This window comes from Poeciliopsis prolifica, unplaced genomic scaffold, assembly GCF_027474105.1.
Source record: "Poeciliopsis prolifica strain line A6 unplaced genomic scaffold, Auburn_PproV2 SCAFFOLD002, whole genome shotgun sequence".
In the NCBI taxonomy this organism is placed as follows: Eukaryota; Metazoa; Chordata; class Actinopteri; order Cyprinodontiformes; family Poeciliidae; genus Poeciliopsis; species Poeciliopsis prolifica.
In genome coordinates this window covers 14,797,845-14,825,163 of record NW_026562377.1, presented here as the reverse complement: position 1 = coordinate 14,825,163, position 27,319 = coordinate 14,797,845, and the positions used below count along the sequence as shown (strand labels likewise).

General features: G+C 39.6%; 1 protein-coding gene across 1 annotated transcript; it reads left to right on the top strand.

Moving 5' to 3' along the window:
- Window positions 1–769: 769 nt before the first annotated feature.
- Window positions 770–27,091, top strand: qsox1 (quiescin Q6 sulfhydryl oxidase 1). The gene is made up of 13 exons (XM_055054157.1): window positions 770–1,270; window positions 3,911–4,011; window positions 4,705–4,753; window positions 5,030–5,132; window positions 5,932–6,022; window positions 6,842–6,987; window positions 10,025–10,159; window positions 10,284–10,413; window positions 17,267–17,389; window positions 19,194–19,332; window positions 20,270–20,446; window positions 25,157–25,318; window positions 25,527–27,091. Exons 1-13 carry the CDS (start codon window positions 979–981, stop codon window positions 26,297–26,299), a joined length of 2,421 nt encoding a protein of 806 aa, XP_054910132.1. The 5' UTR covers window positions 770–978; the 3' UTR covers window positions 26,300–27,091.
- The last annotated feature ends 228 nt before the right edge of the window (window positions 27,092–27,319 follow it).

Here is a 27,319-nt window from a genome sequence, read left to right as displayed (position 1 = left end):
CATGTTTATATTTCTGAAAAAAGCCCCAGAGGGACTTGTGCAATTCTTTCTCCTTGTGCAATTCTTTGCATCGTGCGTTGCGTAGACTGAGTGTGTAGTTGTGGTGACATTGACCTCTGTGACATGATACTCATGCAAATCAACCAGGAGAGTCCCACGTGTCCAACAGCAGTTCTTGGTCTTTATCCACGAAGATGTTACATTTTTACATTGCCTGTTTTTCCTGTTTTCGTCGTGGGTTTGGCACAAATGGCAGAGTGGAAAGAGACCAAGATTTTAAAAAAACAAATAAATATATGTTAGCCTTTTGAACAGGTTTTCTGATGCTTTGTTGAATGCATTGCAGAAGTTTTCCAGGTGTTTTTGATCATTTGGAACATTAAATTATCAGAAGGATAAGATCAACCCAAAATAAACATCTTGTCCAGATCATTAAAGTGCCTGCATCTCATACAGAAATTTACGTTTCATTGAGTTTTCTGAACTTTTGCAATAAATTTCGCTCAATCTGAATAAATTTAATTTCAACCTCAAGTCCTGCAAATTGGTAGCATGAAAACAGAATTTCTGTGCGTCAAGAAAAGTGTTCAAACCCTTTAGTTTCATAATAAATGGAGGGATTTTGTGCAATCATCTGAAACGCATGTTATGTTATTTTTAATAATATAACTGTCCGCTGCGACGTCAGACTCTACGGTGTGCTTCCTGTGCGCGTGAGGCACCGTGTTTCTCCCACGTCGGTTCCACAGCGCCTTCACCTCCCAGTTTACCTCCGTTTTATCAGAGGCGAGTGGACGGCGAGAGCCTGTCTCTGCTGCTCTGTGGGCTCTGTGGGTTCTGGCTGTCCGCTCGGCGGTGGGAGGGCCCACTCGGGGCGCTGACCTTAAACAAACAGCGGGCAGGACGAGTCGAGTGAAGTTTTGAGGACACTTTGGGTCAGAGAGCGTCGCAGCTCGAGAGTCGCGGTGCAGCTGGAAGATGGCGCGGCGCTGCGGCCGTGCCACGTCTCGGTTTAGTGACGGACACGAGGTTTCTGTCGGCGTGACAGCGACCGCAGCCCTTTTCGTCTGCTGGTGTCTCGCTTCTCCTCCCGCCGCCGAGGCCGGACTGTACACGGCTTCAGACCAGATCGTGCTGCTGTCAGAGGAGAACGTGGGCTCGGTTCTGGTCAACTCCTCCGCCGCTATGGTCGTGGAGTTTTACGCGTCGTGGTGCGGACACTGCATCTCATTTTCTCCCATTTATAAAAAGCTGGCCAGAGACATCAAAGGTGGGTCTGGATCACCCGGATGTGTTTATATTATTCTGACTGCCTGGTGCAATAGGCTTTCATGTAACTTTTTCTTAAATAGTTTTTAGTAGTGAGTGCACAACATTAAACTGGACGCACTATTAAATGAACAAACATTAATGCTATTCTGTTTAGATGTTGTTTGTTAGAATACAAACAATATTGTTGTTCTACATTTACCTACAGGTTGATGCAAAGCCAGCCAAAGGTATATGCGAAATATGGGGCTGTTTGTGATTCCCTTTATTGACAGGGGATCACAAACAATACATAGCAGCGGTTTACATAAGCATTCTCACAAATCAATACAAAATTACAGATTGCGTTTTTTTGTTTCTTTTTTAATATGGTAAATATCGTTTTGCTCCTGGCACAGCTTGGATCACTAGCTTCTGCTTGGTTCACACAGAGTGGAAGCACAAAGAAAGTTTGTACCAAGAGTAAGCTATTAACTCCTCACAACTTCACCACAGAATTACATTTAAAAGGAAAAAAATGAAAAATGCAGACCCTGGTTCTTGAGAACTGGGGTTTTAGATTAAGTGTTGGTTTATCTTTCGGCCATTTCTTAACTTCTCCATGCACAAGTCGAAAAAGAAAAACACTTCCGAAAAAAAACCCCACAAGAAATAGATCAACAAAATTTAAATTCTTGTCAGTGACAAGAAAAATCTTGTTTTGATTCTTAGACTAAAAAAAAAAGTGATTCAGCACAGGTGATATAAAGATGATGTTGTGTCGGTTGTTGGATGATGAGGTTAACTTAAAGTAAATTACATGCTGTTTATGGTTCATTCTGCCATGGCCCTTAGCTCAGAGGTGGGTATTATAAAAGCAGAGGCAGCCCAAAGTTAAATGAGAGCCTGAGAATATATATATATATATATATATTTCATATATCTATGTCATATGTGAAGATATTTGTACAACTTACTTTTTTCAGCAAGTCCAGGGAGAATTTAGTTTATCTTTGCCTTAAGTAGCAGCAGCAAAATTTTCTCATTTCATGTACCGACTCTTCTGTTGGTCATATTGTACCTAAGCAACGACTCCCGAGTCCTTGAAATAGAAAGTTGACAATGTTTCTTTCAGCTCCCAACGTTACCATTTGGAAAACAACCTTCTCTTCTGCTTCAGATTTCTTATTGAGAAGCTTCTTTCACGTGTATTTTTTAGTGAGATGGCTATTGGAAAGTTTCAGTGAAATATTTAGTGTTAAAAATGCATAATTCATTCTTTCAGTCTTTCTTTGGACTGGATTTTCTTCTGGCATCTGCTGGTGCAGCAAGCTGTTATTGTCTGTCTGTTAAATAGAGCATGCGATCTAATTAAATAGTTTTTATTCTGGGCTCTATTGTGACTCTAACATCCTGTCAAGGCTGTTTCTGTAGCTCATTTACAGAAGAGTGAGAGCAAATAATAATAGACAAACAGTAAAGGGTAAAGAATCTGATGAGGCTGGAGTTAGTGTGTTGCCACTGACAGCTTGGTTTGTAGGAATGAATAAAAAACTTGAGAATAATTTATTGAAATGTAGGCATTATTAGACATCTGAATATTATCTTACTACTTTACATTGTTTCACTTTTTGGTTACATTTATGTCAATGCACAAAGTAGAAAAAATATTAACAGGCTAATGTTCAGGCTGATGTTACCAATGTGTTTGTTATTGATTCAGTCTTTCATTCATTTGGCTCAGACATAAAAAACAACAACAAAAGTTATTACATCATCTGACATTTTTTAAGTCAAAGACGATGCACTAAAACTAAAATGGAAATGGCTAAACACATTTTAGGAAAAACTTTATGTTAAAGTCCTCCAGTCAGCTGTAGGTCCTGACTCCATCTGTGTTTTTTCCTCACAGATGAGGAGAAAACAGCATCAACTTTGCATCAACTTTGCATCAACTTTGGGTTGATGCTTTACCTAACACCGAGAGATTTTCTTTCTGTCCAGACTCCAAGTGTTACGCAGAAATCTGGGTGAAAGTAGGATTGCTCTCTCATCCATACGTTGTCTGCATTGCCAAAAAGCAGCCTTGCATCCGTTTGACATATTCCTCCCTGGAAAAGTCCTTTTTTAATCAGGAAAAAAAACTTACAAATGCTGTTCCAGATGATATCTCATCAATATATGATAATCGGGTTTTCTTTTTAGAGGGATGTGGCTCCACTACTTATTCTTACATAGGAAAAGTGCACTTTAAGATAATTTTCCCTGAAAAAGTAAAAAAAACCTGATTGTGATCTGCTTATGTTTTGTGGTTGTAAAATGTGATGAAATTTTCCATTTAACTTTGAGGCGCAGCAGCAACAACAGCCTTGAATTCTTGCTGGCTAAGCCAATATTTCTGACGATACTGAGTTATTTATTTCTGACATTTTATCTGAAGTTTTATAGTGTAAAACTTCAGATAAAAGTTTTACACTGTATATTATGTTTTTATGCATTTAGTACATTTTTTTAAATGTAGGAAGTGTGGAAAGGTCAGTTGCTGACGGTTAGATTATTTCTCAGCATGACTTATCAGCACCTGTGCAAACGTACAGAGTCAACACAGTGACTCCACACTAAATGTTTACTGTTCCTCTCTCATTTTCTGTCTCTTTTTCAGAGTGGAAACCAGCAGTGAATATGGCTGCTATAGACTGTGCTGCTGATGAAAATGTAAAAATTTGCACAAAATACAAAATCAGAGGATATCCCACTATAAAGGTATTTAAACTGCCAGCACACAGCCACAAAAAGTGTTTCTTTATTTGGTTTATTTTTTGTTTTTTTTAGTAAAACTACAATTATGTCTGGGTTAGAGGCATACAGAACCCACGCGCGCCCATTCATGTCTTGAATTTTCTGGATTTTCTCTGCAAATAATCTGGATTCCACTACATTTTGTAAAATGTTTTTATGTCAGAATACAGAAGGTGTGTAGTTTTATTTTTCTGTACTTTTAGGATTTTGGGGGGGATATTTAATGCGCTCTTAATTAGATAGTGCTCTGTTGAGTATTTTTACATTCTTAATTGAGAAATGAGAGAGAGTTTTGTGGTGATTAGGACCAGATTGTTTATGCAGGATTTACAGATCTGCGGTGATTTGGAACAGAAACAATCCCACTTCAAGCCTCTGTGTTCGGAGCGTCTTGAATTTTTCTGCAGCAGTGTGTTTTAAAGTCTCTGCTCTGCGTTGTCCAGTGAAAACCAATGAAACAAAGAGGTCCTTCTGTTTGAGCTCACGGTGCAGCTTCAACATCTGCGACTCATTTCAAGCAGGAGGGATTTTGGGGGTCAAGGCGGCCAGCGGGAGAAGCCCCTCCTCCTTTGTAAAACTTCAGCTGGGATCTCTTGTGGTCACATGTGAGGGTCGGCTAATCTGCTCTAACTTTTTTTTTTCTTCTCAACTTCACAGTTCTTCCATGCCAACTCATCTGCAAATTCATTAGGGAAGCCCTACAGAGGTACTTGTACTCGCACTGAAACAAATAAAGGAGCATTTGTTTGAATCCACTTTTAACATAGAATAGTTCATCTGGATGCAGGACTAAATATTATACAAGTATTTAGATAAAATAGATTAGCCTTTACATGTTTTTATATTATTGCAGTATTCATGATGTTGCCTAACAGGAGAGTCGTTTGTTAGTCTTTCTGTTCAGGGAGTCTCTTCTGTGTCTCAGTGAATTATAAACCAGCTGCAGTGCCTGCAGAAAACCTTCACAGCTTGTCGATTTCAGGTCTTTCCCGTGATGTTCAAGAACTCCGCCACATGATCATAGACAGTCTGGAGTCTCCTGGTGATCCCTGGCCCCCTGCCTGCCCCCCGCTGGAGCCCACCAGGTAAACACAAGGGCACCTTAACAATGGTATCAAAACATGTTAAACAATATCAAGCATCTCCAGTTGCTTTGTGGTTTCTTTTTGAAACAACTGCGCGACAATAATTACAAAAAAGAGGAAAAAATATGTCAGACCTGGTTGTAGAATTTCTCCATTTTCTATTTATCAATGCTAGATGTAATTTGCTAAAACCATAGAGAAGCCATGACACATGATTTTGTCGTTCATCTTTAAAAATAAATTCTCCAGTCCTGAGAGTTGGAATAAGCTAGAAGTCAACCAGGATGACCAACAAGTCTCCTTTCAGCAGAATTTTCATTTGTTTATTTCTGCTGCTAAGGCCTCCTGCTCTGCCTGGACTGTCTTCTGCACAAATACAGACACGAGCCCTGTAGCCTGTGTGCAGCTCATTGTGACGATTCAGCAGGAAAACCAAGCAGGAAGTGGAGTTTATTTCTGCTCTGACCGTTAAAGAGAAACATCGTGGCTCCATTTCTGTATTCTCTTTCTGGATTTGAGCTGTGGCTGATGTTTCTCTTTGTGTCTGATGTTTTCCTCAAAGGGACATTTGTTCATAGCAGGCCTCAGGACATGTCCTCAGCTATTGTTTCCTTTCTCAGTGGCTGTTGTGTGAGGATGTGGCAGTAAGAAAAGGGTTTTTACAAGATATGTGACTGAATCACATACAGTGTACATGTACATGTGGACCTGATCAGAAATCCTCCAGGGATTCAGCCGGGATGTTATCGGTGTATTTTACTGACGACCATATCACTTTTGTTTTCTCTGTTTTTCACAGCGAAGCAGAGATCAACAACTTCTTTGAAACCAACACGGTTCAACACCTGGCCTTAATCTTTGAAGATGAAAAATCCTACATCGGCAGAGAGGTAACAAATCGTGATGACTCTATTTCCGTTTGAGCTCATAAACATGTGTCATGCAGAGAAATGAATCATTGACCCACTTGTTCTTCAATGAGTCATATATAGGCATAAATGTTACGGTAATTTTGAATCTTTAAGACGCATTTGAACTTGTCTTTTATTGCAAGTTGTAAAAAACCCACATGATTTGTACGCCGATGAACGAAGACATGACATAACTCTGGATAAACCTACTTCTCGAAGGATCTGATAGAGCTCACTTTTTAAACTACGAATGTTTAAATTTGACTGTTTTATTAAATTAAATTGACTATTTTTTTGTAGAAATATCTCTAACTTAAAGTTGCTGGTCTCCTGCCATTGATCTGGTTTTTGAGGAGAAATGTCTGATATGTCAGTGGTGCTGCATTGCACAAGGTATATTATAAAAATAAAGGACTGCTTAACAATGTTTCCATATATAATTGAAACTCGAACAGCAGTGGGATTTCTATCAGGGCGCTGATGCCCAAACAAAACAAATTTATACATGAAGTCAGAAATGTCCTTATAGATAGTAAGTGTATGTTTTTTCTGCAATGTGCTCAGGTACATTTATCCAAATAATTTTCTGACCTGTGTGGATTAGGGAAAATTCAAAATGAATTCAAACTAATTCAATTATTTATTTGTTTTTAATTCTTTGCATTTATTTTCTGATGTGTCCATTAAAAGCAGCAACAAGAACAGCTCAAATAAATCACTAAAATTCCTGATATAATACAATACAATATAACTGCATGTAAATAAAAACTAATTCAGTGCCTGTGTTGTATACCTCAGGTGACCCTTGACCTGCTGCAGTTTGAGAACATTACTGTGAGGAGGGTTCTGAACACAGAGGAAGGTTTGGTGTCCAAACTGGGAGTGACAGAGTTTCCCTCCTGCTACCTCTACTATCCAGATGGGAGGTTTGAGAGACTCGTAGTGTAAGTGTTTGTGCAGAGTTCCTCTTATGCAACATGCTGTTTTGTAATCACGTTGAACCTGACGGGGTCTAGTGTCATTATAATCCTACATGAAGCACAGTGCACATTGTGGCTAAAACACACGTTTGATTCTGTCCTTTAGTCCAAATTTTTACTCATCAAGCTCAAAGATGGCCTCCATCAACAGTGTAAGCTAGAGGAGCTTTGTTTTTCTTTTGTTTAATTTTTTTTCATGCAGATATTGCATTTTGTTCAAATTATTTTCACGCATATAAACGACTCCGACATCTTCAACTTTTTTTTCTAAGTTGCACAAACATCAGTGGTTCCCATTGTTTTACATGAAGCAGCCTTGCTTTCTGCTGAGAAGCTTTGTTGCGAGCTCAATATCTGAACCCTATTCATGAAAATATTTTTAAACATCTGGCCTCTTAATGGGATCAGAACATCAAAATCGCTGCCATTATTCACCATCATAAAGCGGCTCTGATCGTTCCTCACCCTGCAAATGCATCTGCTGTTTATGCCTCTTTGTTTGGCCGTTTCAATAACTTGGCATGCAAAGAGGACTCCTTTTTAGTTGACAAATGCAAAAAGGAAATGATTTATTGCTGATTTATTTATTCACCCTTCATCTCTCGCCGACTCCCACCCCCCTCATCTCGATCACTGTACAGAAGGGAGGGTTTTTAATTTCTTGCATGAAAACAATGCCATTGCTTTTTCTGGCTTCACCTGCCAAACAAGACCTGGCCGCTCACGGCGACAGATGGCCTCCCATCATCGCTGAATATCTGATTGATCCTGGGAGAGCAGAGTTCGTCTTTGTGTGTGTGATGTCTGTGTGTGTGTTATCTTGATGTGTGTGTTATCTTGATGTGTGTGTTCGTCACATTCGTCATGCATGTAAAGCATGCAGCTCCCAGGTGAATCTGTTGCTCTCGGCCGACCCTGACGCCTGCCTGCTCGCTGGCCCTGGGGATCAGTGGATGAATGGCTCTCCCTCCACATCTCTACACTCCCACCAGACACACAGGTGTAATTGAGTCCCTGGCTGGCGTGAGTGAGCGTAGGGCCAGAGCATCCATCCTCCTTATTACCATCCAGCCCGAGGTTTACCGCACTCCTTCTCTCCCTCTCTCGGCCTGTGACGAGGAGAGAAAGCAAATGGGATGGAGGGATGTGGAGCATAACACAATAACGGCCGGGCTTCCAGCTTGCAGGGTTAGCACGTGGCTAAAATAATCAGCAATCTCTCTCAGTACCACCAGCACCATCTGCTCAGTGCTCAGAAACTAATCTCATAAGCGAGAAAAATGTTTGGCTGTAAATTTATGAAATGTAAGGTTAAGTTAAAAATAACAGCATGTGTTTTACAGTTGAAGACGTGCTCATAACACACACAACAACAAGTGTAGGAACTCCTTGAGTTCTCACATCTCAGATTCTCTTCTTCTATGGAAGCCTGCAGGTTCCACATTTCAGATGTTTTTGGGAGTCTGACTGTAAGGAATTATCCTCTAGTCAAGTTTTGAGTAAAAAGGATTGTCTGACTTCAACCTGATAAGTATTGAATTTTGTTTTCACGCTTGCCCTTCTGTGTTGGGTGCTTAAGATTAGGGTGATGGCAAAGAGGCCTTCCAACCCTGTGGACTAGCAGTAAAGATAAATCCAAACTGCAGTGGAAACCTGCAACCTGCTGATCAGTAATTATAGGAATAGCTTGGAGGCTGGAAGTTTTTTTCTACTAATTTTTGAGAGTTGTAAATGGTTCATAATTTGCCATTTATTTAATAAAATGTACATTAAAATTAATCTTTTCCTTTTCTCAAAACTTATCCTGCTGTGAATTATTTTTTCTTTTGCGTTTCTCATTTCAGAAAAAATATTAGCAGAAGGTAAACAATTAGGATTTATATTTGTCAGGGGTGTGAATAGATTCAGGTTTTATCGCATATATTAACTCTAAAAATAATACTTTCTTAAACACACTGGAAAATGTAAGAAAATACAAAGAAACAGTTCTTTTAACACTCAGTGAAGCTTAGAAATGTGTCACTGAGAGAATATATAAACATTTTAAAGCTACAGTTTATTAGTAGTAGATCAAACTGAAAGCAAAAGTTGCTTTAGTCAATTTTCAGAAATTTCACTAACTTGCTTTGCTTTTAACCCAAATCTAATATTACGGTTTATGTAATATTTTCATTTTTTATTTTGAATATTCTTTACAATTTGAATTCAAATGTATGTTGATTCCTCAACAATAATAATCACGCTTTAATTTGGTGGTTTCATTTTTATTTCTTTAAGTCACAATTTTATCTTGAGCTAAAGCAGGACGTTGCTCTCTCTGTGTGGCTTTCACATCAACACTAAACGGATAAAAAAAAATCTTTTGAATTAGCTGGAAAATACATTGTGTCCAAAATTATGCAGTGTTTCAGAAATAAATAGAAGATGACCTTTTTGAAATGTTGAGCTCAGAAAACATCAGCAGTTTGAACATGCCATGATTTTTATACAATAAATGCTGCAGTCAGACATTTACCGTCCTGTGTAGCTACACGGCAAGTTGTAAGAGCTTTAACATCTGTATAAAAGTAAAGTTTTATACATTCACAATAATTTAATGTATTGGTAATAGTAAGTTGTTGACATTTAATATGATTATTCTTAATATTATAAAACTGGAAGTGATTTTTAAAAATACAGAAAAAAGTACGTTAATAGTTTGTGTATAATAAATATTTAAATATGAATAAGCATCTAGCAGTTCTATTTCGATGTGTTAGAATGAAACAGTCCATTTGTGTATTTCAAAGACAGTCATTCATTGTTTTTTTTTCTCAAGCAGAGAAAAAAAAATCTTAAAGGAAAGTTAAAACTTACTTACTTACTTTGTTGTAATTTGGAAGTTTCTATGAAGCGGTATCATTTGCATATTTTGTCCTCTTTGTCTCCCCATGCTTTTCCATCTGGTTTTGTCACCATTTCACCCAAGGTGTTGGTTTCACTTAACCTTTTTCACCCGCAGCAAGTTTGAAGTTCGCACCTTCTACTTCTACGCCCTCCAGAGGCTGCCGGGTGTGGTGCGCTCAGGGAGACCTCCACCCATCTTCACAGAGCTCCTTAAGAACCGCACAGAAGAGCCCTGGAGAGATTTCAACAGGTGTGAACAAGACACTCCTGCTTCATTCTCATTATTTGCAGGTGTTACTTCCTCTTTTCATGTCTGCGTGTGTGTGTGTGTGTGTGTGTGTGTGTGTGTGTGTGACTGGTGTTTGCACATCCAGTTCCCGAGTGTACATGGCAGACCTGGAGTCAGCGCTGCATCATTCGCTGCGTGTGGAGCTGGCTCTCCTAAGTGTCTTTAAAGGAGATGCTCTGACTGCTCTGAAAGATTACATCTCTGTCCTGGCAAAGGTAGTCACAGCACACGGCACTTATGATCAGAGATGGCAGCATTCTGTGCAAAAATATTCAATAAAAAAAACAGTGGTGGGTGATTTTTTTATTGAATCAAGATATGAGAAACCAAAATTATATCAGGACTTTTATTTGACATCCTGCAGCAGGAATAAAGTGGGGCACTATTTATACATATTGTAAGTATATAAGTTCCATTGAACTTGAAAGTGGTGATCTTAAAGGAAAGTTAAAATAATTATTATTTTATATTTTGTTGCATTCAACGAATTAAAAAATATTTTCTCTCACAGCAGGCAAAGATTAAACATTTCCTATTTCAATTAATTGCATTGAGTTTTAAAACATTTCTCACCATTTTTATTTTACGTAAAAACTGTATTAAAAAGCAACTCCTATCCACTCTTTTTTCTTATTTTCAAATGCTGTAGGAGTGTAAGATACAGTTCTATGTTTTTACTCTTCAATAACCTTTTTGTTTTAATTTACAAGAATGATGGTACAAGTTCTGGTGTATTAAAAAAAACATGCATGAAGGACATTGAATAAATTTTTGTTTGTTTTTAAATGCTTAATTTGGACATTTGAAAGTGTTTTCACAGATGCATGTTTATCCATTAAGCAGTTGCAGCAGGTCACCACTAGATGGAGAGTGAGACAGCACAATGTTGGTTTACTGTGTAGATGTGAGGTTCATGTTTATAACCTATTATTGTTTTAATCCTTCTCTGTCTAATTTGTGTTTGTTTAGGTTTGCCTAAATACTGTTGCTAAGGATGTTGTGTTTTGGTGTTTTTTTTTATTGCCGCTGTTGAAGCACTTTGACTCGCACTTTTGAAATCAGAAGTGGATGCCTTTCAGTGAGCACAAAGACTCCCGTGGGGATGGTTGGCCCTCTTTATGCTGGTCCCCAGTGGGATTGAAGCGTGGCTGCCACCCACATGCAGCCCACAGCAACTTGTTAATCTAAACAGGGTAAACCAGCCAACACGCCCCCTCCTCATGTCTATGCAGCAGCTGTGATTTTTTTTTAATAAGTCGCTGTATAAACACAAGGAGTGTGGTTTAAAGAAAACTGTTTTTATGCTTTATTTCTTTTCTTTGTTGTGGCGGAAACTTTTTTCCTTACTACACATCACACTGTCCTGCTTTACCTCTCTCCTCACTGAGTGCGTGTGCGTGTGTGTGTGTGTGTGTGCGGTGTGTGTGTGTGTGTGTGTGTGTGTGTGTGTATGCCCACCAAGCCAGCATGTTGTGATGATGAGGCCTGACCTGCTAGCCGTGTCCCTGTTGGCTGTGCACCAGGCTGCTTCACTGCCCCAGTCTGCCACCAATCTCTCTGATTATACCCCACTCTCTTGGGAGGCGTTGCAGTAAGCCAGCTTCAGTCAGTGTCTGCGTGTGTGTGTGTGTGTGTGTGTGTGCGTGGAGGGCAGAGCGCCGTGGCCTCCCATTAGCTCCGGCTTGTTTAGTCAATGGTAGCAGGTCCCAGTGGTATTTTTAGCCTGTCTCCCCCTACAAGAATAGAGCGGCCACGGCTCAGCAGGGCTTTGTGTAGCTGAGGAGGATGTCATTGTTACGGCTGAACGCAACTTCTGACCGTCCTCATTGACTTCTGACTGAGCGCCCTTGCCTCAAACAGGCTTTGTTGTGAGCAGATGAGATGCCAAGTAGATTATGAAACAACGTTCTGACATTCAGGCCATTTTCTTAATAAGATGCAAAGATGTGTGTTCTTAAAATGAAGCTAAATCATTCATACCTCTGGCAAGTTTAGATTTAAAATGGTTTTCAGGCAACCAGGAAGTTTGTTTCTGATCGCAAATGAGTCGATGTAAAACGAGTACGTGACAATAAATGATTATACTTTTTTTAACAACTGATGCCCTCATAAACCAATTTGTGCTTTTGGCTCTAACCTTGTAGTGAGCGCAGAACATGGAGCTTCCTATGTAAAAGCAGCCAACAGTTACAAAGTATGACACAGATTTGAAAGCAATAAACTATTTATTAGTTAATTAAATTATCTCATTTTAAAGCTGTATGAATTTGTAAAAGCCGACACCTGAACTTCGTGAGTGAGTCATCTGGACAGATTAGAGAGAAAGTGAATCATAATGGTTTGACTTCAGGATCTGTGTCACCGTTTCACTCCAGTGTCACGCTCACTAAACACGACATGTCCTGATGGCGTTTTCTACTGAAACAAGCAAGTCATCAGAGTTGTCATTGAATAAATTATTTCACATGTGATGTTGTTTTTAGAGCAAAAATGTAGTTTGCACTTCTTATTCTTGCACATTCATTTTGTTTCTCCAAAGTGCTTGTTTGAGGATAACGGTCACAATTACTGCTAAGCTAATAAGATGTTTCTCATTTTATCAATTAACAAAATACTGGCAAAGCTGAAAACTCAAGAAATTAATCCTGATGCTTAATATACTTGAGCACTTTGGAGAAGACATTTACATTAACAAGTAAATAGTGTTGTTGCTTTGTTTGGCTGCTTGGAGCCAAACAAAGCAATGACAGCTTTACTGCTGAAGCCACAACCCCCAACATTAACACTGCAGAGGTAGAAGTAAAGAGATGTAGTCCAGATTTAAATTAAACAGAAACAACTGCTATTAAGAACGGACAAAGTCCGAGCCAAATGGTCTTTAATAACTTCATAAATTGTTATACTGCATAGTCTGATTAGAAGGGATGCAGTTTTTTTTGTCTTTATATTCAACTTGTTTGCTGTTTGTTTTATCTTTTTGATGTTTTGTATTTTTTGCACTTTTTGTTGTTTTGCATCAGACACATGCACACACACTTCCCTCCCTTCTCCACCACAGGAACGTTTTCTTAATGCTTCGATAACTGATTGAAGCATTGAGATTGATTGATTGTTTTAAGTCAATTTTTGTAATATATTTATGTCCAACTAAAAGAACAAATATCCCTCAACAGGAAGTCAGAGACGTTTTGGCTACATCAGGAGTAGGATGAAATACAAAAAAAAACTTTAAAAATAATATTACAATTACAATAAATTGTTAGGTTTGATCATTCATTTGATTATTTGTTGACTAATTAGTCAGAAATAATAAAATAAAGAAATGAATCAAGTGACTATGTCATTGATCAGTACCAGCCTGTCTTTAAGATTTTAAAATAATAATAAAGAGGTGAATCGCCTGAAAGTCACTCAGCTACAAGCAAGCAAACAAAAAAATTATTGACAGTTAAGACCAAGCTACTGGAAAATGATTTTAAAATCTAACTGGGAATGTCTCAATTTTCTGTAAATTGGCAGAAACTGAATTAATAGAGTTCCTGTTGCTGACACACTGGCAATAAAAATGAGTTTTATCACAAAGGTGTTTGGGTCATGTATTGAAGCCCTCATTGCTCCAACAGGACCTCATTTGTGGGATTTTGTTGCTGTGTTTGTGTATGCGTGTGTGTAAATGATTGTGTAGCACAAACAGCTCTGAGTGCAGCCAGTTTATGACAGATTGAATGAGTAATCAGCTGTTGCTTTTTGGCTCATCTCAAAGACACATAAATTTGAATTCTGTCATCTTCTTTTGTCCAATCCGCAGAAATGCTCCTAATACTCGTGTTTGTAATTCTGCTGTGTCCAAGAACTACAGTACTCCCTATTATAGTATCTGCTGCTGTGGTCTTGTAGTGTTTTTCTGAACAAATTGTGATATTTCTAGATTTACATGTCTTGTCGTGGTGAATCCGGATTTTTTTGAATGTGCTACATGTTTATGAGGATTTAGACAAGTGGATCTCGGGAGGCATCAGGAGCATTACAGCGAGGTTTTTAAGGATTACACCTCCATCCTGCTTTTCTTGAAAGAAGCCTTTCAGCTCAGAGGGGAGACAAAGGGACAGGGGAATAAAACGGAGAATTAGAAGGGAGGGGTGGGGAGAGGCCTGGTCTGAAATGCTTCCGCCGTCTCACGCCTCCCGAGTCCAGGGCGGACATGCTCTACCTAAATCAGCTGTCAATGCAAGGATGAGCAACTACTAGAAAATATTTCTACTACTTTTTACAACTGTAGGACTCTTGAACCTGCTGGATTATTTCCCCTACCTTCCAGACTGGCCAAGTCGCCCTGCTGCAGCCAACAGATGCGACCCTCTCAGGACCTTCTCACCACAAGCAGCCTGTGGTTTCTCAAGTGCTGCTGATACTAATCGGATGAGGGATGACATATTGCCAGGGTGAATGGGACTGTCATGGTCCAACTGGGATGGGATTGGTGGGGGCAGCAGGGGTATATGGTTAAAGGAGGCAAAGTTTGTGTGTTTTTTTGTTTTCTTGAGCTACTTCAGATATGGACGGCCCTTTCTTCTGTAGAAAGAGATTGTGGAGATGATAAAAGCAGCAGCAGGGGAAAAAATCGATAATCAGAAAGGATCCCTAATAAAGAATTTAACCACAAATGAATCATTTTAATGGTCCTGTCAGCTGAATATTTTTCATGTTTTGTTAAATATTGCTTCACTTAATGTTTATCTGCAACTGTGATAGTTGATGCAGATGCATATCAGTGTGCTAAGTGTAAACTTCTATTAGTGTAAATGGGAATATTCTGGACTAATGTTTGAAGTGACTTTTTCAGCTTTGGCAATTAAGACTTGACTGTTGACATTAATGCCTGCAGACTATAAAATAACTTTGCTTTGGCACCAAATGTATCATGCCAGATTTAAAATACTGTGTATCTGCTAAAACTGCTCCTGCTTCCCCTTATTGTTAGTGACGGGGAGGATTTTTACACAAATTTAGATAACACTGTTTTTCTCTTCAAGTAAATCAGTGGAGGTCATATCCTCATAAATATTGTTGCTTGGTGAGGCAGACTTAAGCCTGTTAGTGGAAAACACCTGCGTTTTCTGGTCTGCTTAAATTCATATGGATGTTAAATGAGGTTTTCTGACTGGGTGGCACTCAGACATCTAATGCTCACCTAAACCTATTATATTACTGCAACAAGTGATCTGCAAACATCACTAGTGAGGGTGTGAGCTTCACATCCCAACTTCAGCCTCTAGCATGTGTTCTGCTTGTGTTTATTATCAGTTCAGCCATTACATTATGAACACTGATCATTTCTTAGTTACGACACCTGTTGCCGTATGAGGATTAGAAAATTTGGGTTTACTGAGCTTTTAAGGGTTATTTAAACACTCTGCATAGATTTGGGGTAAAGCAAAGGATCAGTCTGTAGTGAAACTTCAGATACTGTTTGTTGAGTAAAGTAGAGGACAGGTGATGCTTTGTTTTCTTCCAAAGGCCCTGAAAATGTTGACTTTGTAAGCTTAGGAAACTACCTGTAGAATAAGTGTAATTTTATCTGGATTAACTCAATATCTGTGTGAGATTATGCTATTATGGAAAAGGATTAGTTTCATTGATATGTAAAAAAAATAAATAAATTTATATTTCTTTTCATCTGACTTCTGAGAAATATCTGATGTCAAAGTCATAATTCTGAAAAAAAGTTTATTTTTGTTGAGGGTTCTGCTGTTTTATCTGGAACTCAAAAACATGTTTGGTGAAAACGTTACCAAGCAAGTGTTTCTATTTGGGGAACAAACACTAGATCCTTGCACTCAGTCCAATTGTGCAAAAACAGAACACCTCTTACTATAAGACTATAAAAGGCATTTAGCTGAATTCATAAAAGCAGTCCACCTTTTTCACTCTGTAAGTTATTAGCAGAAGGTATGAGCTGTTCTCTTTGTCACGTTGTTCGTTTGAAGACTTGCATGTCTCAGTCTGTCATCAGTGGTCTCAGGCGCCCATCAGCTGGATTTCCTCTTTCTGTTTTTGCTCCCTTCTTGCTAGATGCCCTCTCGTGTTTCCTCCAGCTGTGGTAGTTACTGTGGTGACCGTGGTTGGGAGTAAACACGCACCAGGAGAAAGCTTGCTCAGGGCGCGTCTAAGTGGTTGTTAGTGGCTTAGGAGGTGAATCTTAATGAAGGAAGAGGCTTAAGCTCGGCTTTTGTCACACTTAGTTACGTTGTTTTTAAAGGTGCGGAGAAGAAAACCGCTCGACCCTCATTGTCTGAGCAGTGTGCAAGCCCGACAAAACATTATTGGACACATGATGTAACCCAGGTGTGCAAATAATGATATAAGTTTGAAGTAAATAGGTGAATTATGGGAAAAAAAATATCCAAACGATGAGTGAAAGATTCAGGTGGATTCATCAGACTAGAAAAAAAACGACGTTATTCAATTTTATAAAAACAGACAAGTTGTTGGATCTGTAAAATTTAGTAAACGAGAAGAAAATCCTGTCTCACAAACGTAAACCTGTGCATTTCGGTGCCAGGATAGTTTCACGATTGTTATTATGACATGACAAAATCTGGAACACAAGACATGAATATTCTTTCAAGGTCCTATTTGTTTCAGAGATTACTGCTATATTGATCTGGTTTTGATTTTACGGTTGGTTTATTAAACTGTCTGCTCACTCATTTGAACCAAATACAAAAATCATGTTTGAATGTTGTTTGCAAATATCAACAAGTATTCCTGCAAAATGACTGGAACCAAAAGGGTAAACTTTTCTCACCCTCTGGTTGGCATAAAAGCCATACTGCTCTCCAGTCCAGGGTTATTTTATTCAGAACTTTAGAAGTTCTGAATATAAACTTTTGTTGATATGTGATTGTTGCAGTGCTCCTCTTGCATTATTTTTCTCCCAGAATCAGAAAACACTCAGGGTGTTAGATTATGTGTTTTTTATAAAAAGGGCACATAAAAAACATAATCTAAAATAAGAAAAAGTAAGATGGCTAATGTCTACTTTCATTGTTCTGTTTGTCTCTCCAGTACTTCCCCGGCCGCCCTGTGGTGATGAACTTGTTAAAGTCTCTGAACTCTTGGCTACAGAACCAGAATGAAGGTCCCATTTCCTACAGAACCTTTCGAGAGAGAGTGGATAACACAGCACAGGTATGCAAACACTTGACTACTAACAGAAGCATAAAGCGCACCATTGACGTTGAAAATTGTGCTTTGTATTGTTGTGTGAAAGACAGGGAGTGAAGTGTCGGATTGCCAATCGTCACAAAATGAGCCCAGACTGTAAAGTCGAATGTCTGTGAGAAGATTAGAGAAAATACTTAAACCCTAAACCTATCATATTTGAAATATCAAGAAGTCTTTCTATGCAGGATCATAACAAAATCCAAATTTCTGAAGATAAATTTGTGTCCTTAATTCCTTTTAATTCCTATCTGAGAATCTGTCGTCTTTGGAGTGAAGCCTGCATGCCTCCAGTGTGCAGCCCCTTGCAAATTGAAAGAGTCACTTACTTACATCATTAGCTTTTAGCAGACGAATCAATGGATCAATGAATCAATGGGAAGGTACGAATAGACTTCACCTCAGTGGAAATGGATTGTGCAAGAACACGCAAGCGTCCACACACAAAATCTTTACTATTGACAAGAGAGTAATCCTGTCAGTCACTGCAGCGATGGCGATGCAGCACAGCGAGTGAAACGACTTTATGTCAGAGAAAATATGTTGTTTGATTCAGCTGCAGCTCTTGGTTAGAGAACTGGATAGCCTCTGTTCATTAGTGGTGGGTCGAGCCATTAACCTGAGTCTGACTTCTCATTGATTGGGAAAACTGCGTGGAACGGCCTTCATTAAGTCGAACAGGTTGGGAGTTCCTGGAGAGACGCTTTAATTGGTAGAGGATTCTCATAATTCTGGAAACTGTAAATTCCCATTGTCCTGAAGAAGACACCTTTTCGACATGTCAAAGCAACAATCTGTAATAAACTCATGTTAAAAACTCAACTTTTACTTTTAAATTATAGATTGTTTAATTCTGTAGACACCAGATGAATGTAAAAAAGTTTTTGTTTTCTGGACTTGCTGGTTTCCTTTGTGGCAAAGAAATTGTCATGCAATCAAAGATTGGCTGAATCATTAGAATAAATGGTGATTCTTAAACCATTGTATCTTAGTTGCACATCTACCTTGTGTTACAGCATTGGAGGAAGATGCACTTTTAGAAAATTACGTTCAAACATCTCTGTTATACACACCAAACCCTGTACTATATTTAATTTCATCACCAGCTGCAGATATTTTGGACATATTGGAAAAATTGTGGTGCATGAGGGCCACAGTCAGTCATAGCATACAAATGCGCCACAACTAGATTATTTTCAGAGCTGCAAAAGTGACACAATTATCACATTACTTAATGTCATGCAACATCATGCAAATGCTCTGTCTGCATTGATGAAGAGTCCTCCACCTCAGCATGCTGGATGCTGGAAACTGGTGAGATAACATGAGTTCTTATGATTTGAATGATAAATATTTGAACACTTGATGGCACTCAGGACATTGAAAATTAGATCTCAGATGATTGGTTCATGTGTAAATATGTAGAAAAAATGAGATGGGGATGTTATGACAAAACTGATGCACCCTTTGAGTGCTTTGAATGCCATGATCATGATCCCAATACAAACATGTTATTCACATTTGGAGCACATCAAAAGTGATAAACATACTCTTATGAAATAACACATCTTGTTCATTTCCTCCCATTTAGACCTACATAGAAAGTTTACAAATGCAAACAAAATAGAAAAAATAGTGACAGCAGATTTGCTAATTATTGCAACGTGACTTTTTGAACATCTTTATTGTATTTAATTTATTAAACTTTATTATTGTAGATTATTTTTCTTACTCTGTTTCTTGTTTTTTCCTTGTGTTTCTTTTCTGTCAGGTTCCAGATGCTGCGTTGCCTGAGGGAGTGAGGTGGGTGGGCTGCCAGGGTTCACAACCCCAGTTCAGACGTTATCCTTGTGGGGTCTGGACCCTCTTCCACGTTCTCACTGTCCAGGCCAACAACACTGGAGGCTCAGGTGCAAACAGTTTGCATTGTTGTGACTAAAAAGTTTCTGTTTTTAATGATTGCTAAGACAGTGGAGGACTGAACAAACACAACATATCAGGAAGTATGAAGATTTACTGGGATTTATATTTTATGCTTATTAAAATTTTCTTATGTTGTGTCATTTTATAACATCTGAAATTGAGCCTAATTGGGACTGTGTGAAAAGGGATTATATTAGATTAGAGGAATGTGAGTGGGTAATAAAACGGGCAGATGAGCAGAAGCTCTGCTCCTGGCAGGGACCTTAATCTCCCACTAAACAAACACAGACACATGCAGACACACACACACACACACACAAGATGCACGTAGAGGTTAATCCCAAGGTTTATGGACCATCATGTGACCTGGAGATGGACCGGTCAAAAGGGGTGTCCATCTGGACCCCCAAAGGCCACCATCCTAATGAGCGCATGTGCTCACATCCTCCACATGTTGTTACCATTTGAGGGTTTTTCTGTCAACACTTTGCAAATAATGCAAAGGTGCCCATACTAAGCACCTGATAAACACATGCAGGAGTCTGTGCACACCCCAACCTGTGGCTAAGTTAATCTAAAGGGCCTGCTAAGCTCAGAACAAAAGCAAATGACAAAGGGAAAATATGTTTCTGGACTGTTGAGGTCCTGAGACAGCAGCCTGGCCACCATTCACACAGAGTGTTAACGACATTTAATCTGCAGATTGGGTTATTCCATTCTCAGAGATTATTCACCTCAATATGGTGTTAACCCAGCTGCCTGTCACTGTGGGCCCACAGATTCATGGGAAGACTCATGGGTGTTCAGGCTATAGTCATTAATTTCTTACTAAATAGTGGATGCTAAGTTGGATGGATAAAATTGGTCTCTAAAACCAAAGTACTCATCTTGATCTCACTGATTAAACTCATTATTCTCCTCCAGATCCAAAGGAGGTGCTAAATGCAATGAGAAACTACATTCGCAACTTCTTCGGCTGCAGATATTGCGCAGAGCACTTTGAGAACATGGCGAGGGAGAATCTGGAGGAGGTGACCACGCTGCCGTCAGCAGTCCTGTGGCTGTGGTACCGTCACAATCGGGTCAATAACAGAATTGCAGGTAAGAGTTGCCACAGCTGCTCCTCTGGTCCTTGGAAGATGATGTCCTCCACATTGTAGCTGTATTTTTGCTCCACCAAGCTGGAGAATCCATTCAGACTTGAGGTGATTCAAACCAGGAACACATCTTTAAAACCATTTAACTCCAGCTTTAGAGGTTCAGAAACCCCCTACCATGTTTTATATGGTCTTAATGCCTGGCCTGCACTGATCTGGTATTATGATAGTACTTTAACTAATCTATGACTTTAAACACATTAGCATATCCATACCATGATTGTTTTCAGGTTCACACATGGAAAAAACAGAGTAATATGTCATAAAGTGAGTCAAATTTTCTTTGACTGCTAATTCCATTTGAAGCCAATTAGTTGCAGCTCCTGCCTTTTCATTTTCCCATCCTGTATTTCCCCATTTCCAACACCAATTGGGATCAGAAGTTTTACCTTCCAATATTTTGGGTTGTTCTTAAGATCACTTGGTCCTAATTGGCCTAAAGGAGGGTGGGGGGAAGAAGGATGGATCCCCAGATCAGACGCCAGCTGTCATCCCCCGTCTTAGTCCTCCAAAATGGGGGCTGCTTCAGCCGCCCCCATTTTCTCCCGACCCCCTCTTCGTCTTCTTCTGCCTTTGCTTTTCCCCTCCACTGATCACCCAGCAGACCCCCACTACTGTTTGAAAACTTTCCAACCATTTCTTATTCATCTGTCAGATTTTGCCCTGGCTGTCTGTGCAGGAATGTGAGTGTTAGTCCAAATTATTTTTATATTTGCATAAGAAGTTTCCTCATCTATAAAGATGTACAAGTCAGAATTGTGTAGTTCATGTCCTATAATGATTGTTTTTTTTTTTTTGGTGCTTTAATGTACTTTTTAAGTAATTTTTCAGATTTCTCTTTTAAAACCAAATGACAGCATTAAAATATGTTATTTCAGTGTTCCTGATTTGACCAGTTATTAATTATTAGTATTAGGAACAGGTGATGTTACATTCATGTGTGAGACGGCACTATAAAAGACATGGTTTTCCTAACTGCAAAGTTCAGCACACCAATATAAAATAGAGCAATTTTCCTGCAGAAGCCTTCCTGTTATCACCTTGAAGTGTCACTCTTTCTCACTGTCATTCATGTAAATGGCCTCTTGTGTTTCCTCTAACTTCATTTTTTGCACACTTCACAGATTTAAAGTAGCTTAGCTGGAGGTGATTTTACCTAGTTTCTCACTGGTCCACCTGTTATTGCTAATCATTCTAATAATTAATCTGGTCACCAGCAGATTTCTTTGTATCTCTGTTTATCTGTATTTAATGTCCCCTCTGTATACTTTTCATATTAACTACTGGTGCAAATTATTCTTCATTATGAAAGTGGACTTTGATAAGTATTCCTTTCTGCCTGCCTGTGTGTGATTTCATTAAGAACAACTACGTCATTAACAGCCTACTTTGTTGAATCGTGATCTTTTGTTTGTGTGTTGCTGTCCCCCTCTCTGGGACCGTTTGTGTCCTGGACAGCAGGGCACAGAAGGACACCGGTCCCCGTGCGTGTCTCCTCCCCTGACACTTAAACACCATCCAGCTCATCCCACTTCTACCCATCCATCTTTCTTTGGCTGTCGTTCCTCTCTCTTTCCACTCGCTGTCCCCTGGGACTCATAGCCTCTGCTTGACAAGCAATAGAGCTGCATCCCTGCTGGATAGCTCCCTGAGGAGAGACAGCTCTGCCCACACACACAAACACACTCACTATTCCCAAGTTATTATATGACGGCAGGTGGCAACCACCCTGACACACGCCACACACGCTTCCCCTGCTGTACCCCGCCCCGCCTACCGACAAAGCAGCTCATGAACGTCCTCTCTGCCTTTTGTGAGGCGGGTCAGCTGTGAGGTTCGCAGCAGAGAGGCTGTGGGAATTACAGAATTGGTTGAGTTTGTTTCAGTGAGTGGCGGCGTCTTCCCTGAGGACAAGTACACTCCATCTCCCTATCCAGGCAACCCCTCCTCTTCTGTTGTTCCTAAAGTGGAGCTCTTTAGCACGGCTCCCCGCCCCTCCTTTTACAAGCAGCCATGCATGAAAGATCAGCCATTTGTAAAGCAGCCGGACAATTAATTTAGCTGGCAACAAAGAGGCCCCAGGGCCCTGGGCCTTGCAGCAGCTGAGTTAAGACTGGTGGCAGCTCCGTCCTGTTGCTGCATGTCAACAGCTCAGACTGAGACACATTTCTGCAGACACACCAGCTCTGCAGCAACAGGATCGGCTTCCGGAAAGTATTCATGGCTCTTCACTTTCCACATTTTGTCATGTTACGGCCTTATTATAAATTGCATCAAGTCAATGTTTCCCCTAAAAATTTCAAATACAATTATCCTGTTACAACAATGTGGGAAAAAGTTTCAGATTTTTGCAAACTGAAAACAAAACGATCACATTTAGGTAAGTCTACATATCCTTTGCTACAAAGCTCAACATTGAGCTCTTTCCACTAACTTAAATGATCAACTTAAATGAAGCCCACCTAATTCAGTTGATTGGACTTAATTTGGAAAGCCACACACCTGTCTATGAGATCAGTCAGAGCACAAACACCACACTTTCATGTCAAACTTAAGGATTGTATAACTTCTGCGCTGATTCTTTCACGTAATAGAAAAGTAGAGATACCTTAAAGTTTTTGCTTTGGACATCAGTCATACATCCTGGCAGTCATCTACATTATTACGCATTACTCTGTGGTGCAATTGATTGCTGTTCACCAGTTTAGTGCTGATGAAGTTGGTTCAACGATGCATATTTATGAAAATGTTTTCCTTGATCTGACGGCCACTCGGCAACAGGCTCCTGTGACGATATTGGTGCAGCTGGAGCCTCGGAAGTCACTCTGTTCCCAAACATGGCGCCTCATTAGAATAAAGGAGGAGGTGGGGAGGAATATGAAACATGCACTAACACCAGCTAAGAAGCAGCTCACGCACATGCATGCATGCGTACAAGCAGCCGTCAATCCAAGGTACAATAAAATTGATGTATCCTTTATGTAAAGCACTATATGCAGAGTACGTACACACATGACTGAGATTAATCTGGAGGTGGTGGAGGATGTAAACTGACAGCGCTGTAAAGTGACAAACCTGCTGCTGCTCTGCTTATTCTCTTTTCACACACACACACATATACACACAACGGCCTGCTGGTGACAAGCAATTCATTACTGGCTGCTGCCCTCATTGTGTGTGTTTCTGCGTGTCCTTGTGCACAGTGGCATCTTTTCTAGCTTGATTTTTTTGTGTACATGCGCTCATGTTTGTTCTGCTAATCTGGGTGTCGGTGTGCAGCAGCTACAAACAAGAACACCTTTAAGGAGAAAGTTTCCAATTCATTAGAAGGGCAGCTCCCGCCTGAGTTTCTGTCGCTCCCGTTCAATTTGGAGATTAGGGTTTGCTTTCAGGGGTCTGTGGAGAAACATGACAGGTGGTTCGGAGCACAGAGGTCTCCCGCCTGAAAACAGCGGAGCTGTGTGTTTGTTCGAGGGGAGAAGCTGTCCACTTTGGTAACATCTATTATCTCACCATCCCTCCCACTGGGACACCCCCAGAAGCCCATCGATCATTGTTAGACCCTGTCATATGAACACACTCGCAGACGTGCACACAAACACACACAATATCAATCCATAGATTACATGCAGACAAACGCTGACGGGTGATTTACATATACACACTCAAACGGATACATTCACATATGCATATGGGCACTTAGTTTTTATGAGCACTGGGATAAGATGTAATGGGTTCACCACAGATTGCATCTCGTCCTCAATGCACTTAAATCCTTCAGTCAACAAGGAGAGGAAAAAAAGGTGACAATAGAGGAAGCAGCTATCTGGAAACAAAACTTTTTTTTTTTTTTTCTAATCTGCTGTAGTTATTGAAATAATTCAGGTTTTTTTAGAGTAAAAGTAGAATTAGATGGATCACTTAAAACGTTAAATTATGATGGTGCATATCAATAATTTACATTTTGTTTTTTACGAATTATGTCTGTGTAGACGGTGAGGTGTTCTGTAGTAATTCTTAATATTGACCTGTTGGCTCATTTTTTGTGGTAATTGGCCTGATGAAAATTCTGACAAGAGTTTGCAAAGCACTGCAATCCCAGGCAAGGAATTTTATAGAGAAATACAGATAAAAGTAAAAATATAGATATAGACACTGTTTTTGCTGGTGTCTGGAATATGCCTTCAGTAAATTTCTTGAAAAAAACCCAAAAACATACATAACCAGAAACAAATAACAAAAAAAGGTAATATTGTCAGAGTTAAACTTCTGTAAAGGTTCAAATGCTGTAAAACGTCAGTAGATCAACAGAAGGCCCTACATCGTTAATTAAATGTTTAAATACATGTTCTGTCTTTTTGTTTTGCTACTGTTTGTATTTGAAATCCATTTTAAAATATGTAAAACATTTTGACCAGATAATAAAATTATAAAAAATGTTCACATGTGCTATCACAATATAAAACATGGTGATTAAATAAATAAACAATAAGAAACTAATAATAATGCAATGTATTTGACTAGACAGAAGCAGATTAACTTTGAAATTTAAAGAAAAATACACACAACTTTCTCCCAAATTTCAGCTCTGTCTTTTGTCACTGCATTTATTTGTTAAAGTTTAATACTGTGTGTCTGTGATCATCCCCACCAGGTGATTTGAGTGAAGACCCTCACTTCCCAAAGATCCAGTGGCCGTCCCCTGAAATGTGTCCATCCTGCCACACGGTGAAGGACAACGGAGAGCACAGCTGGAACAGGGCGCAGGTTACTCCCTTCCTCGGGTCCTACTTCTCCTCGAGCCGCATCCTAACAGGTACTGCTTAATCTAGTGGTTCCTTTTTGAGGAAAGAACAAAGACGTCAAAGTCTTTTACGTTAAAGAGCTTCAGAAAGTCACAGCTCTACATCTGGACTGAGCAGAGAGTGTGCTTAAGTCTGTCCAAACTGTCAACCTTATCATAGAAAGAGGATGCATAGTGAAGTGCAAGGCAGTAATAACTGAAATGTCTTTTTCTGTTTCAGATTATCTTGAGAGTGAAGACAAGATTTTGGAAAAGCAAAGGGCAAAACATTCCCATCAACTGCAAGAGTCACTGTCTCAAAGACATGCAGAGAGAATAGTTAGGGAAGCCTCAAACCCCATTACATCTCTGCCGCCAGCATCTGTGCAAGAAGGGGAGGAAGACGAGGGACCCCAGGAGGAAGACGAGGGACCACAGGATGAAACGGAGGCTTATGAGGAGGACAACGAAGGCGGGGAGGAAAAGCCGGCGCCTGCAGCGAGCGACCGCAGCCACCAGCGGGCTCACCGGATCCCGAGCATCATCGGAATGAGGCTGCGTCCGCGCAAAGAAGACATCGTGGACCTCGACTCGTTCGTGAACCAACATTTTAAGGCCAAGGCTCTGCAACTGGCTGCTTCCAGCCTGGTGAAGCAACGCACCCTGCAAACAAAGGTAGAACAGGAGCCCCGCCCAGCGTTTAGCCTCGGCATGGAGCTGGACGCAGGACTCGGCATGTTGGGCCTTCAGCCAATAGATGAATTCAGGGAGATGAATTCATTTCACCAAGGAAAGGGCCTGAAAAAGCGAGAACTGGCAGGGCAGTATTTCAGGAGGGAGGCTGAGTTGAACCATAGAGGCCACTGGATGTCTGTGATTAGCGTTGATTTCTCAAATCTCGATATTAGCCTGTGTGTCATTCTTTATGCCCTTTCTTTCACATGTCTTCTAGCCATGTGCGTTTTCTTTAGAAACCGCCTCGTGAGACGGAGGTTTAAATTCGCTCTGCCTTGAACTAAATGTGTAAAATTTCACCTGACCATCTCCCTTTCACTGGGTCAAAAGGGAATTTGTCAAGATGTGGGAACATGACTTTTGTTTTTAAAACTTTAGTCAGTGTGGATGTCTTGGGTTAGTGGTGAATTGCTTTAATTAAAAAAAAAATCAAAACATTACTTCAAGTAGCTTCCAGATTCATTCCAGAGAGATGGTTAGTAAAATTTGTGCAGATACAGCAAATGTATACTTCCATACATTCCTGTTTGGGGCGTAGAAACTCCTTCAGAGATAACTTGTTTTTGTCCTTTTTTCCTCCACTAGTCGAGAAAAATCACATCCACTTTTTAGCTAAAATTTTCTCCCCTCTTTTCATACCTTTTGGTTGAGTTACATTTTATAATGCTTCCGTAACACCTTTAAGATTACTTATTAACATGGTTTCTATCAAACTGCCTTGAACATTAAACCTACTTATCTTTCAAAGTGTTTATTTAAAATGAATTGTTTTAAGACAGCTTCTCAATGCTTAATTTGGTTCAAGTCGTCTCATACTGTAAGAGGACCAGTCGGTCTTTGAGCTGAGGAGATCAGTGTGGTACGTCTCTCTGCTTTTCAGTGATATTCATCAGATCTCTTGGAATAAAAGATTACACTTCTTAGTCCACTTGGTGGATAAACTGGTTGCTGATGTGCTGTGGAATGATAAAAGTTCACACTGGAAAATGTTTCAGAAAAAAGCTTGATTTGTTAATCATCTCACATAAAATTTATATTTGCCACTCTGAATCAATAAAATTATTTTTGATATGTTTCTTGCTTTTTCTTTTTTTTGCTTTGTGTCTTAATAGCTACAACTGAATTATTTGCACAGTTTTTGGGCTTTATTCCTAATTCTAAGACTGTAACACCCTTTTTCAGAAGTTACTCATTTATAGATATAAAAACTTCATATCAATTATAATAAGTAAGGACTGGTCTATGCTGGTGTCAAAATTACACTCAAAGTCAAAATTATGACGGTACTTTTTGACCACA

Coding starts and splice junctions, on each gene's coding strand:
- qsox1 (XM_055054157.1), top strand. CDS start 979: ATGGCGCGGCGCTGCGGCCGTGCCACGTCTCGGTTTAGTGACGGACAC. Junction 17,390..19,193: donor GAGTGGATAACACAGCACAG/GTATGCAAACAC, acceptor CTTTTCTGTCAG/GTTCCAGATGCTGCGTTGCC. Junction 20,447..25,156: donor GGTCAATAACAGAATTGCAG/GTAAGAGTTGCC, acceptor CATCCCCACCAG/GTGATTTGAGTGAAGACCCT.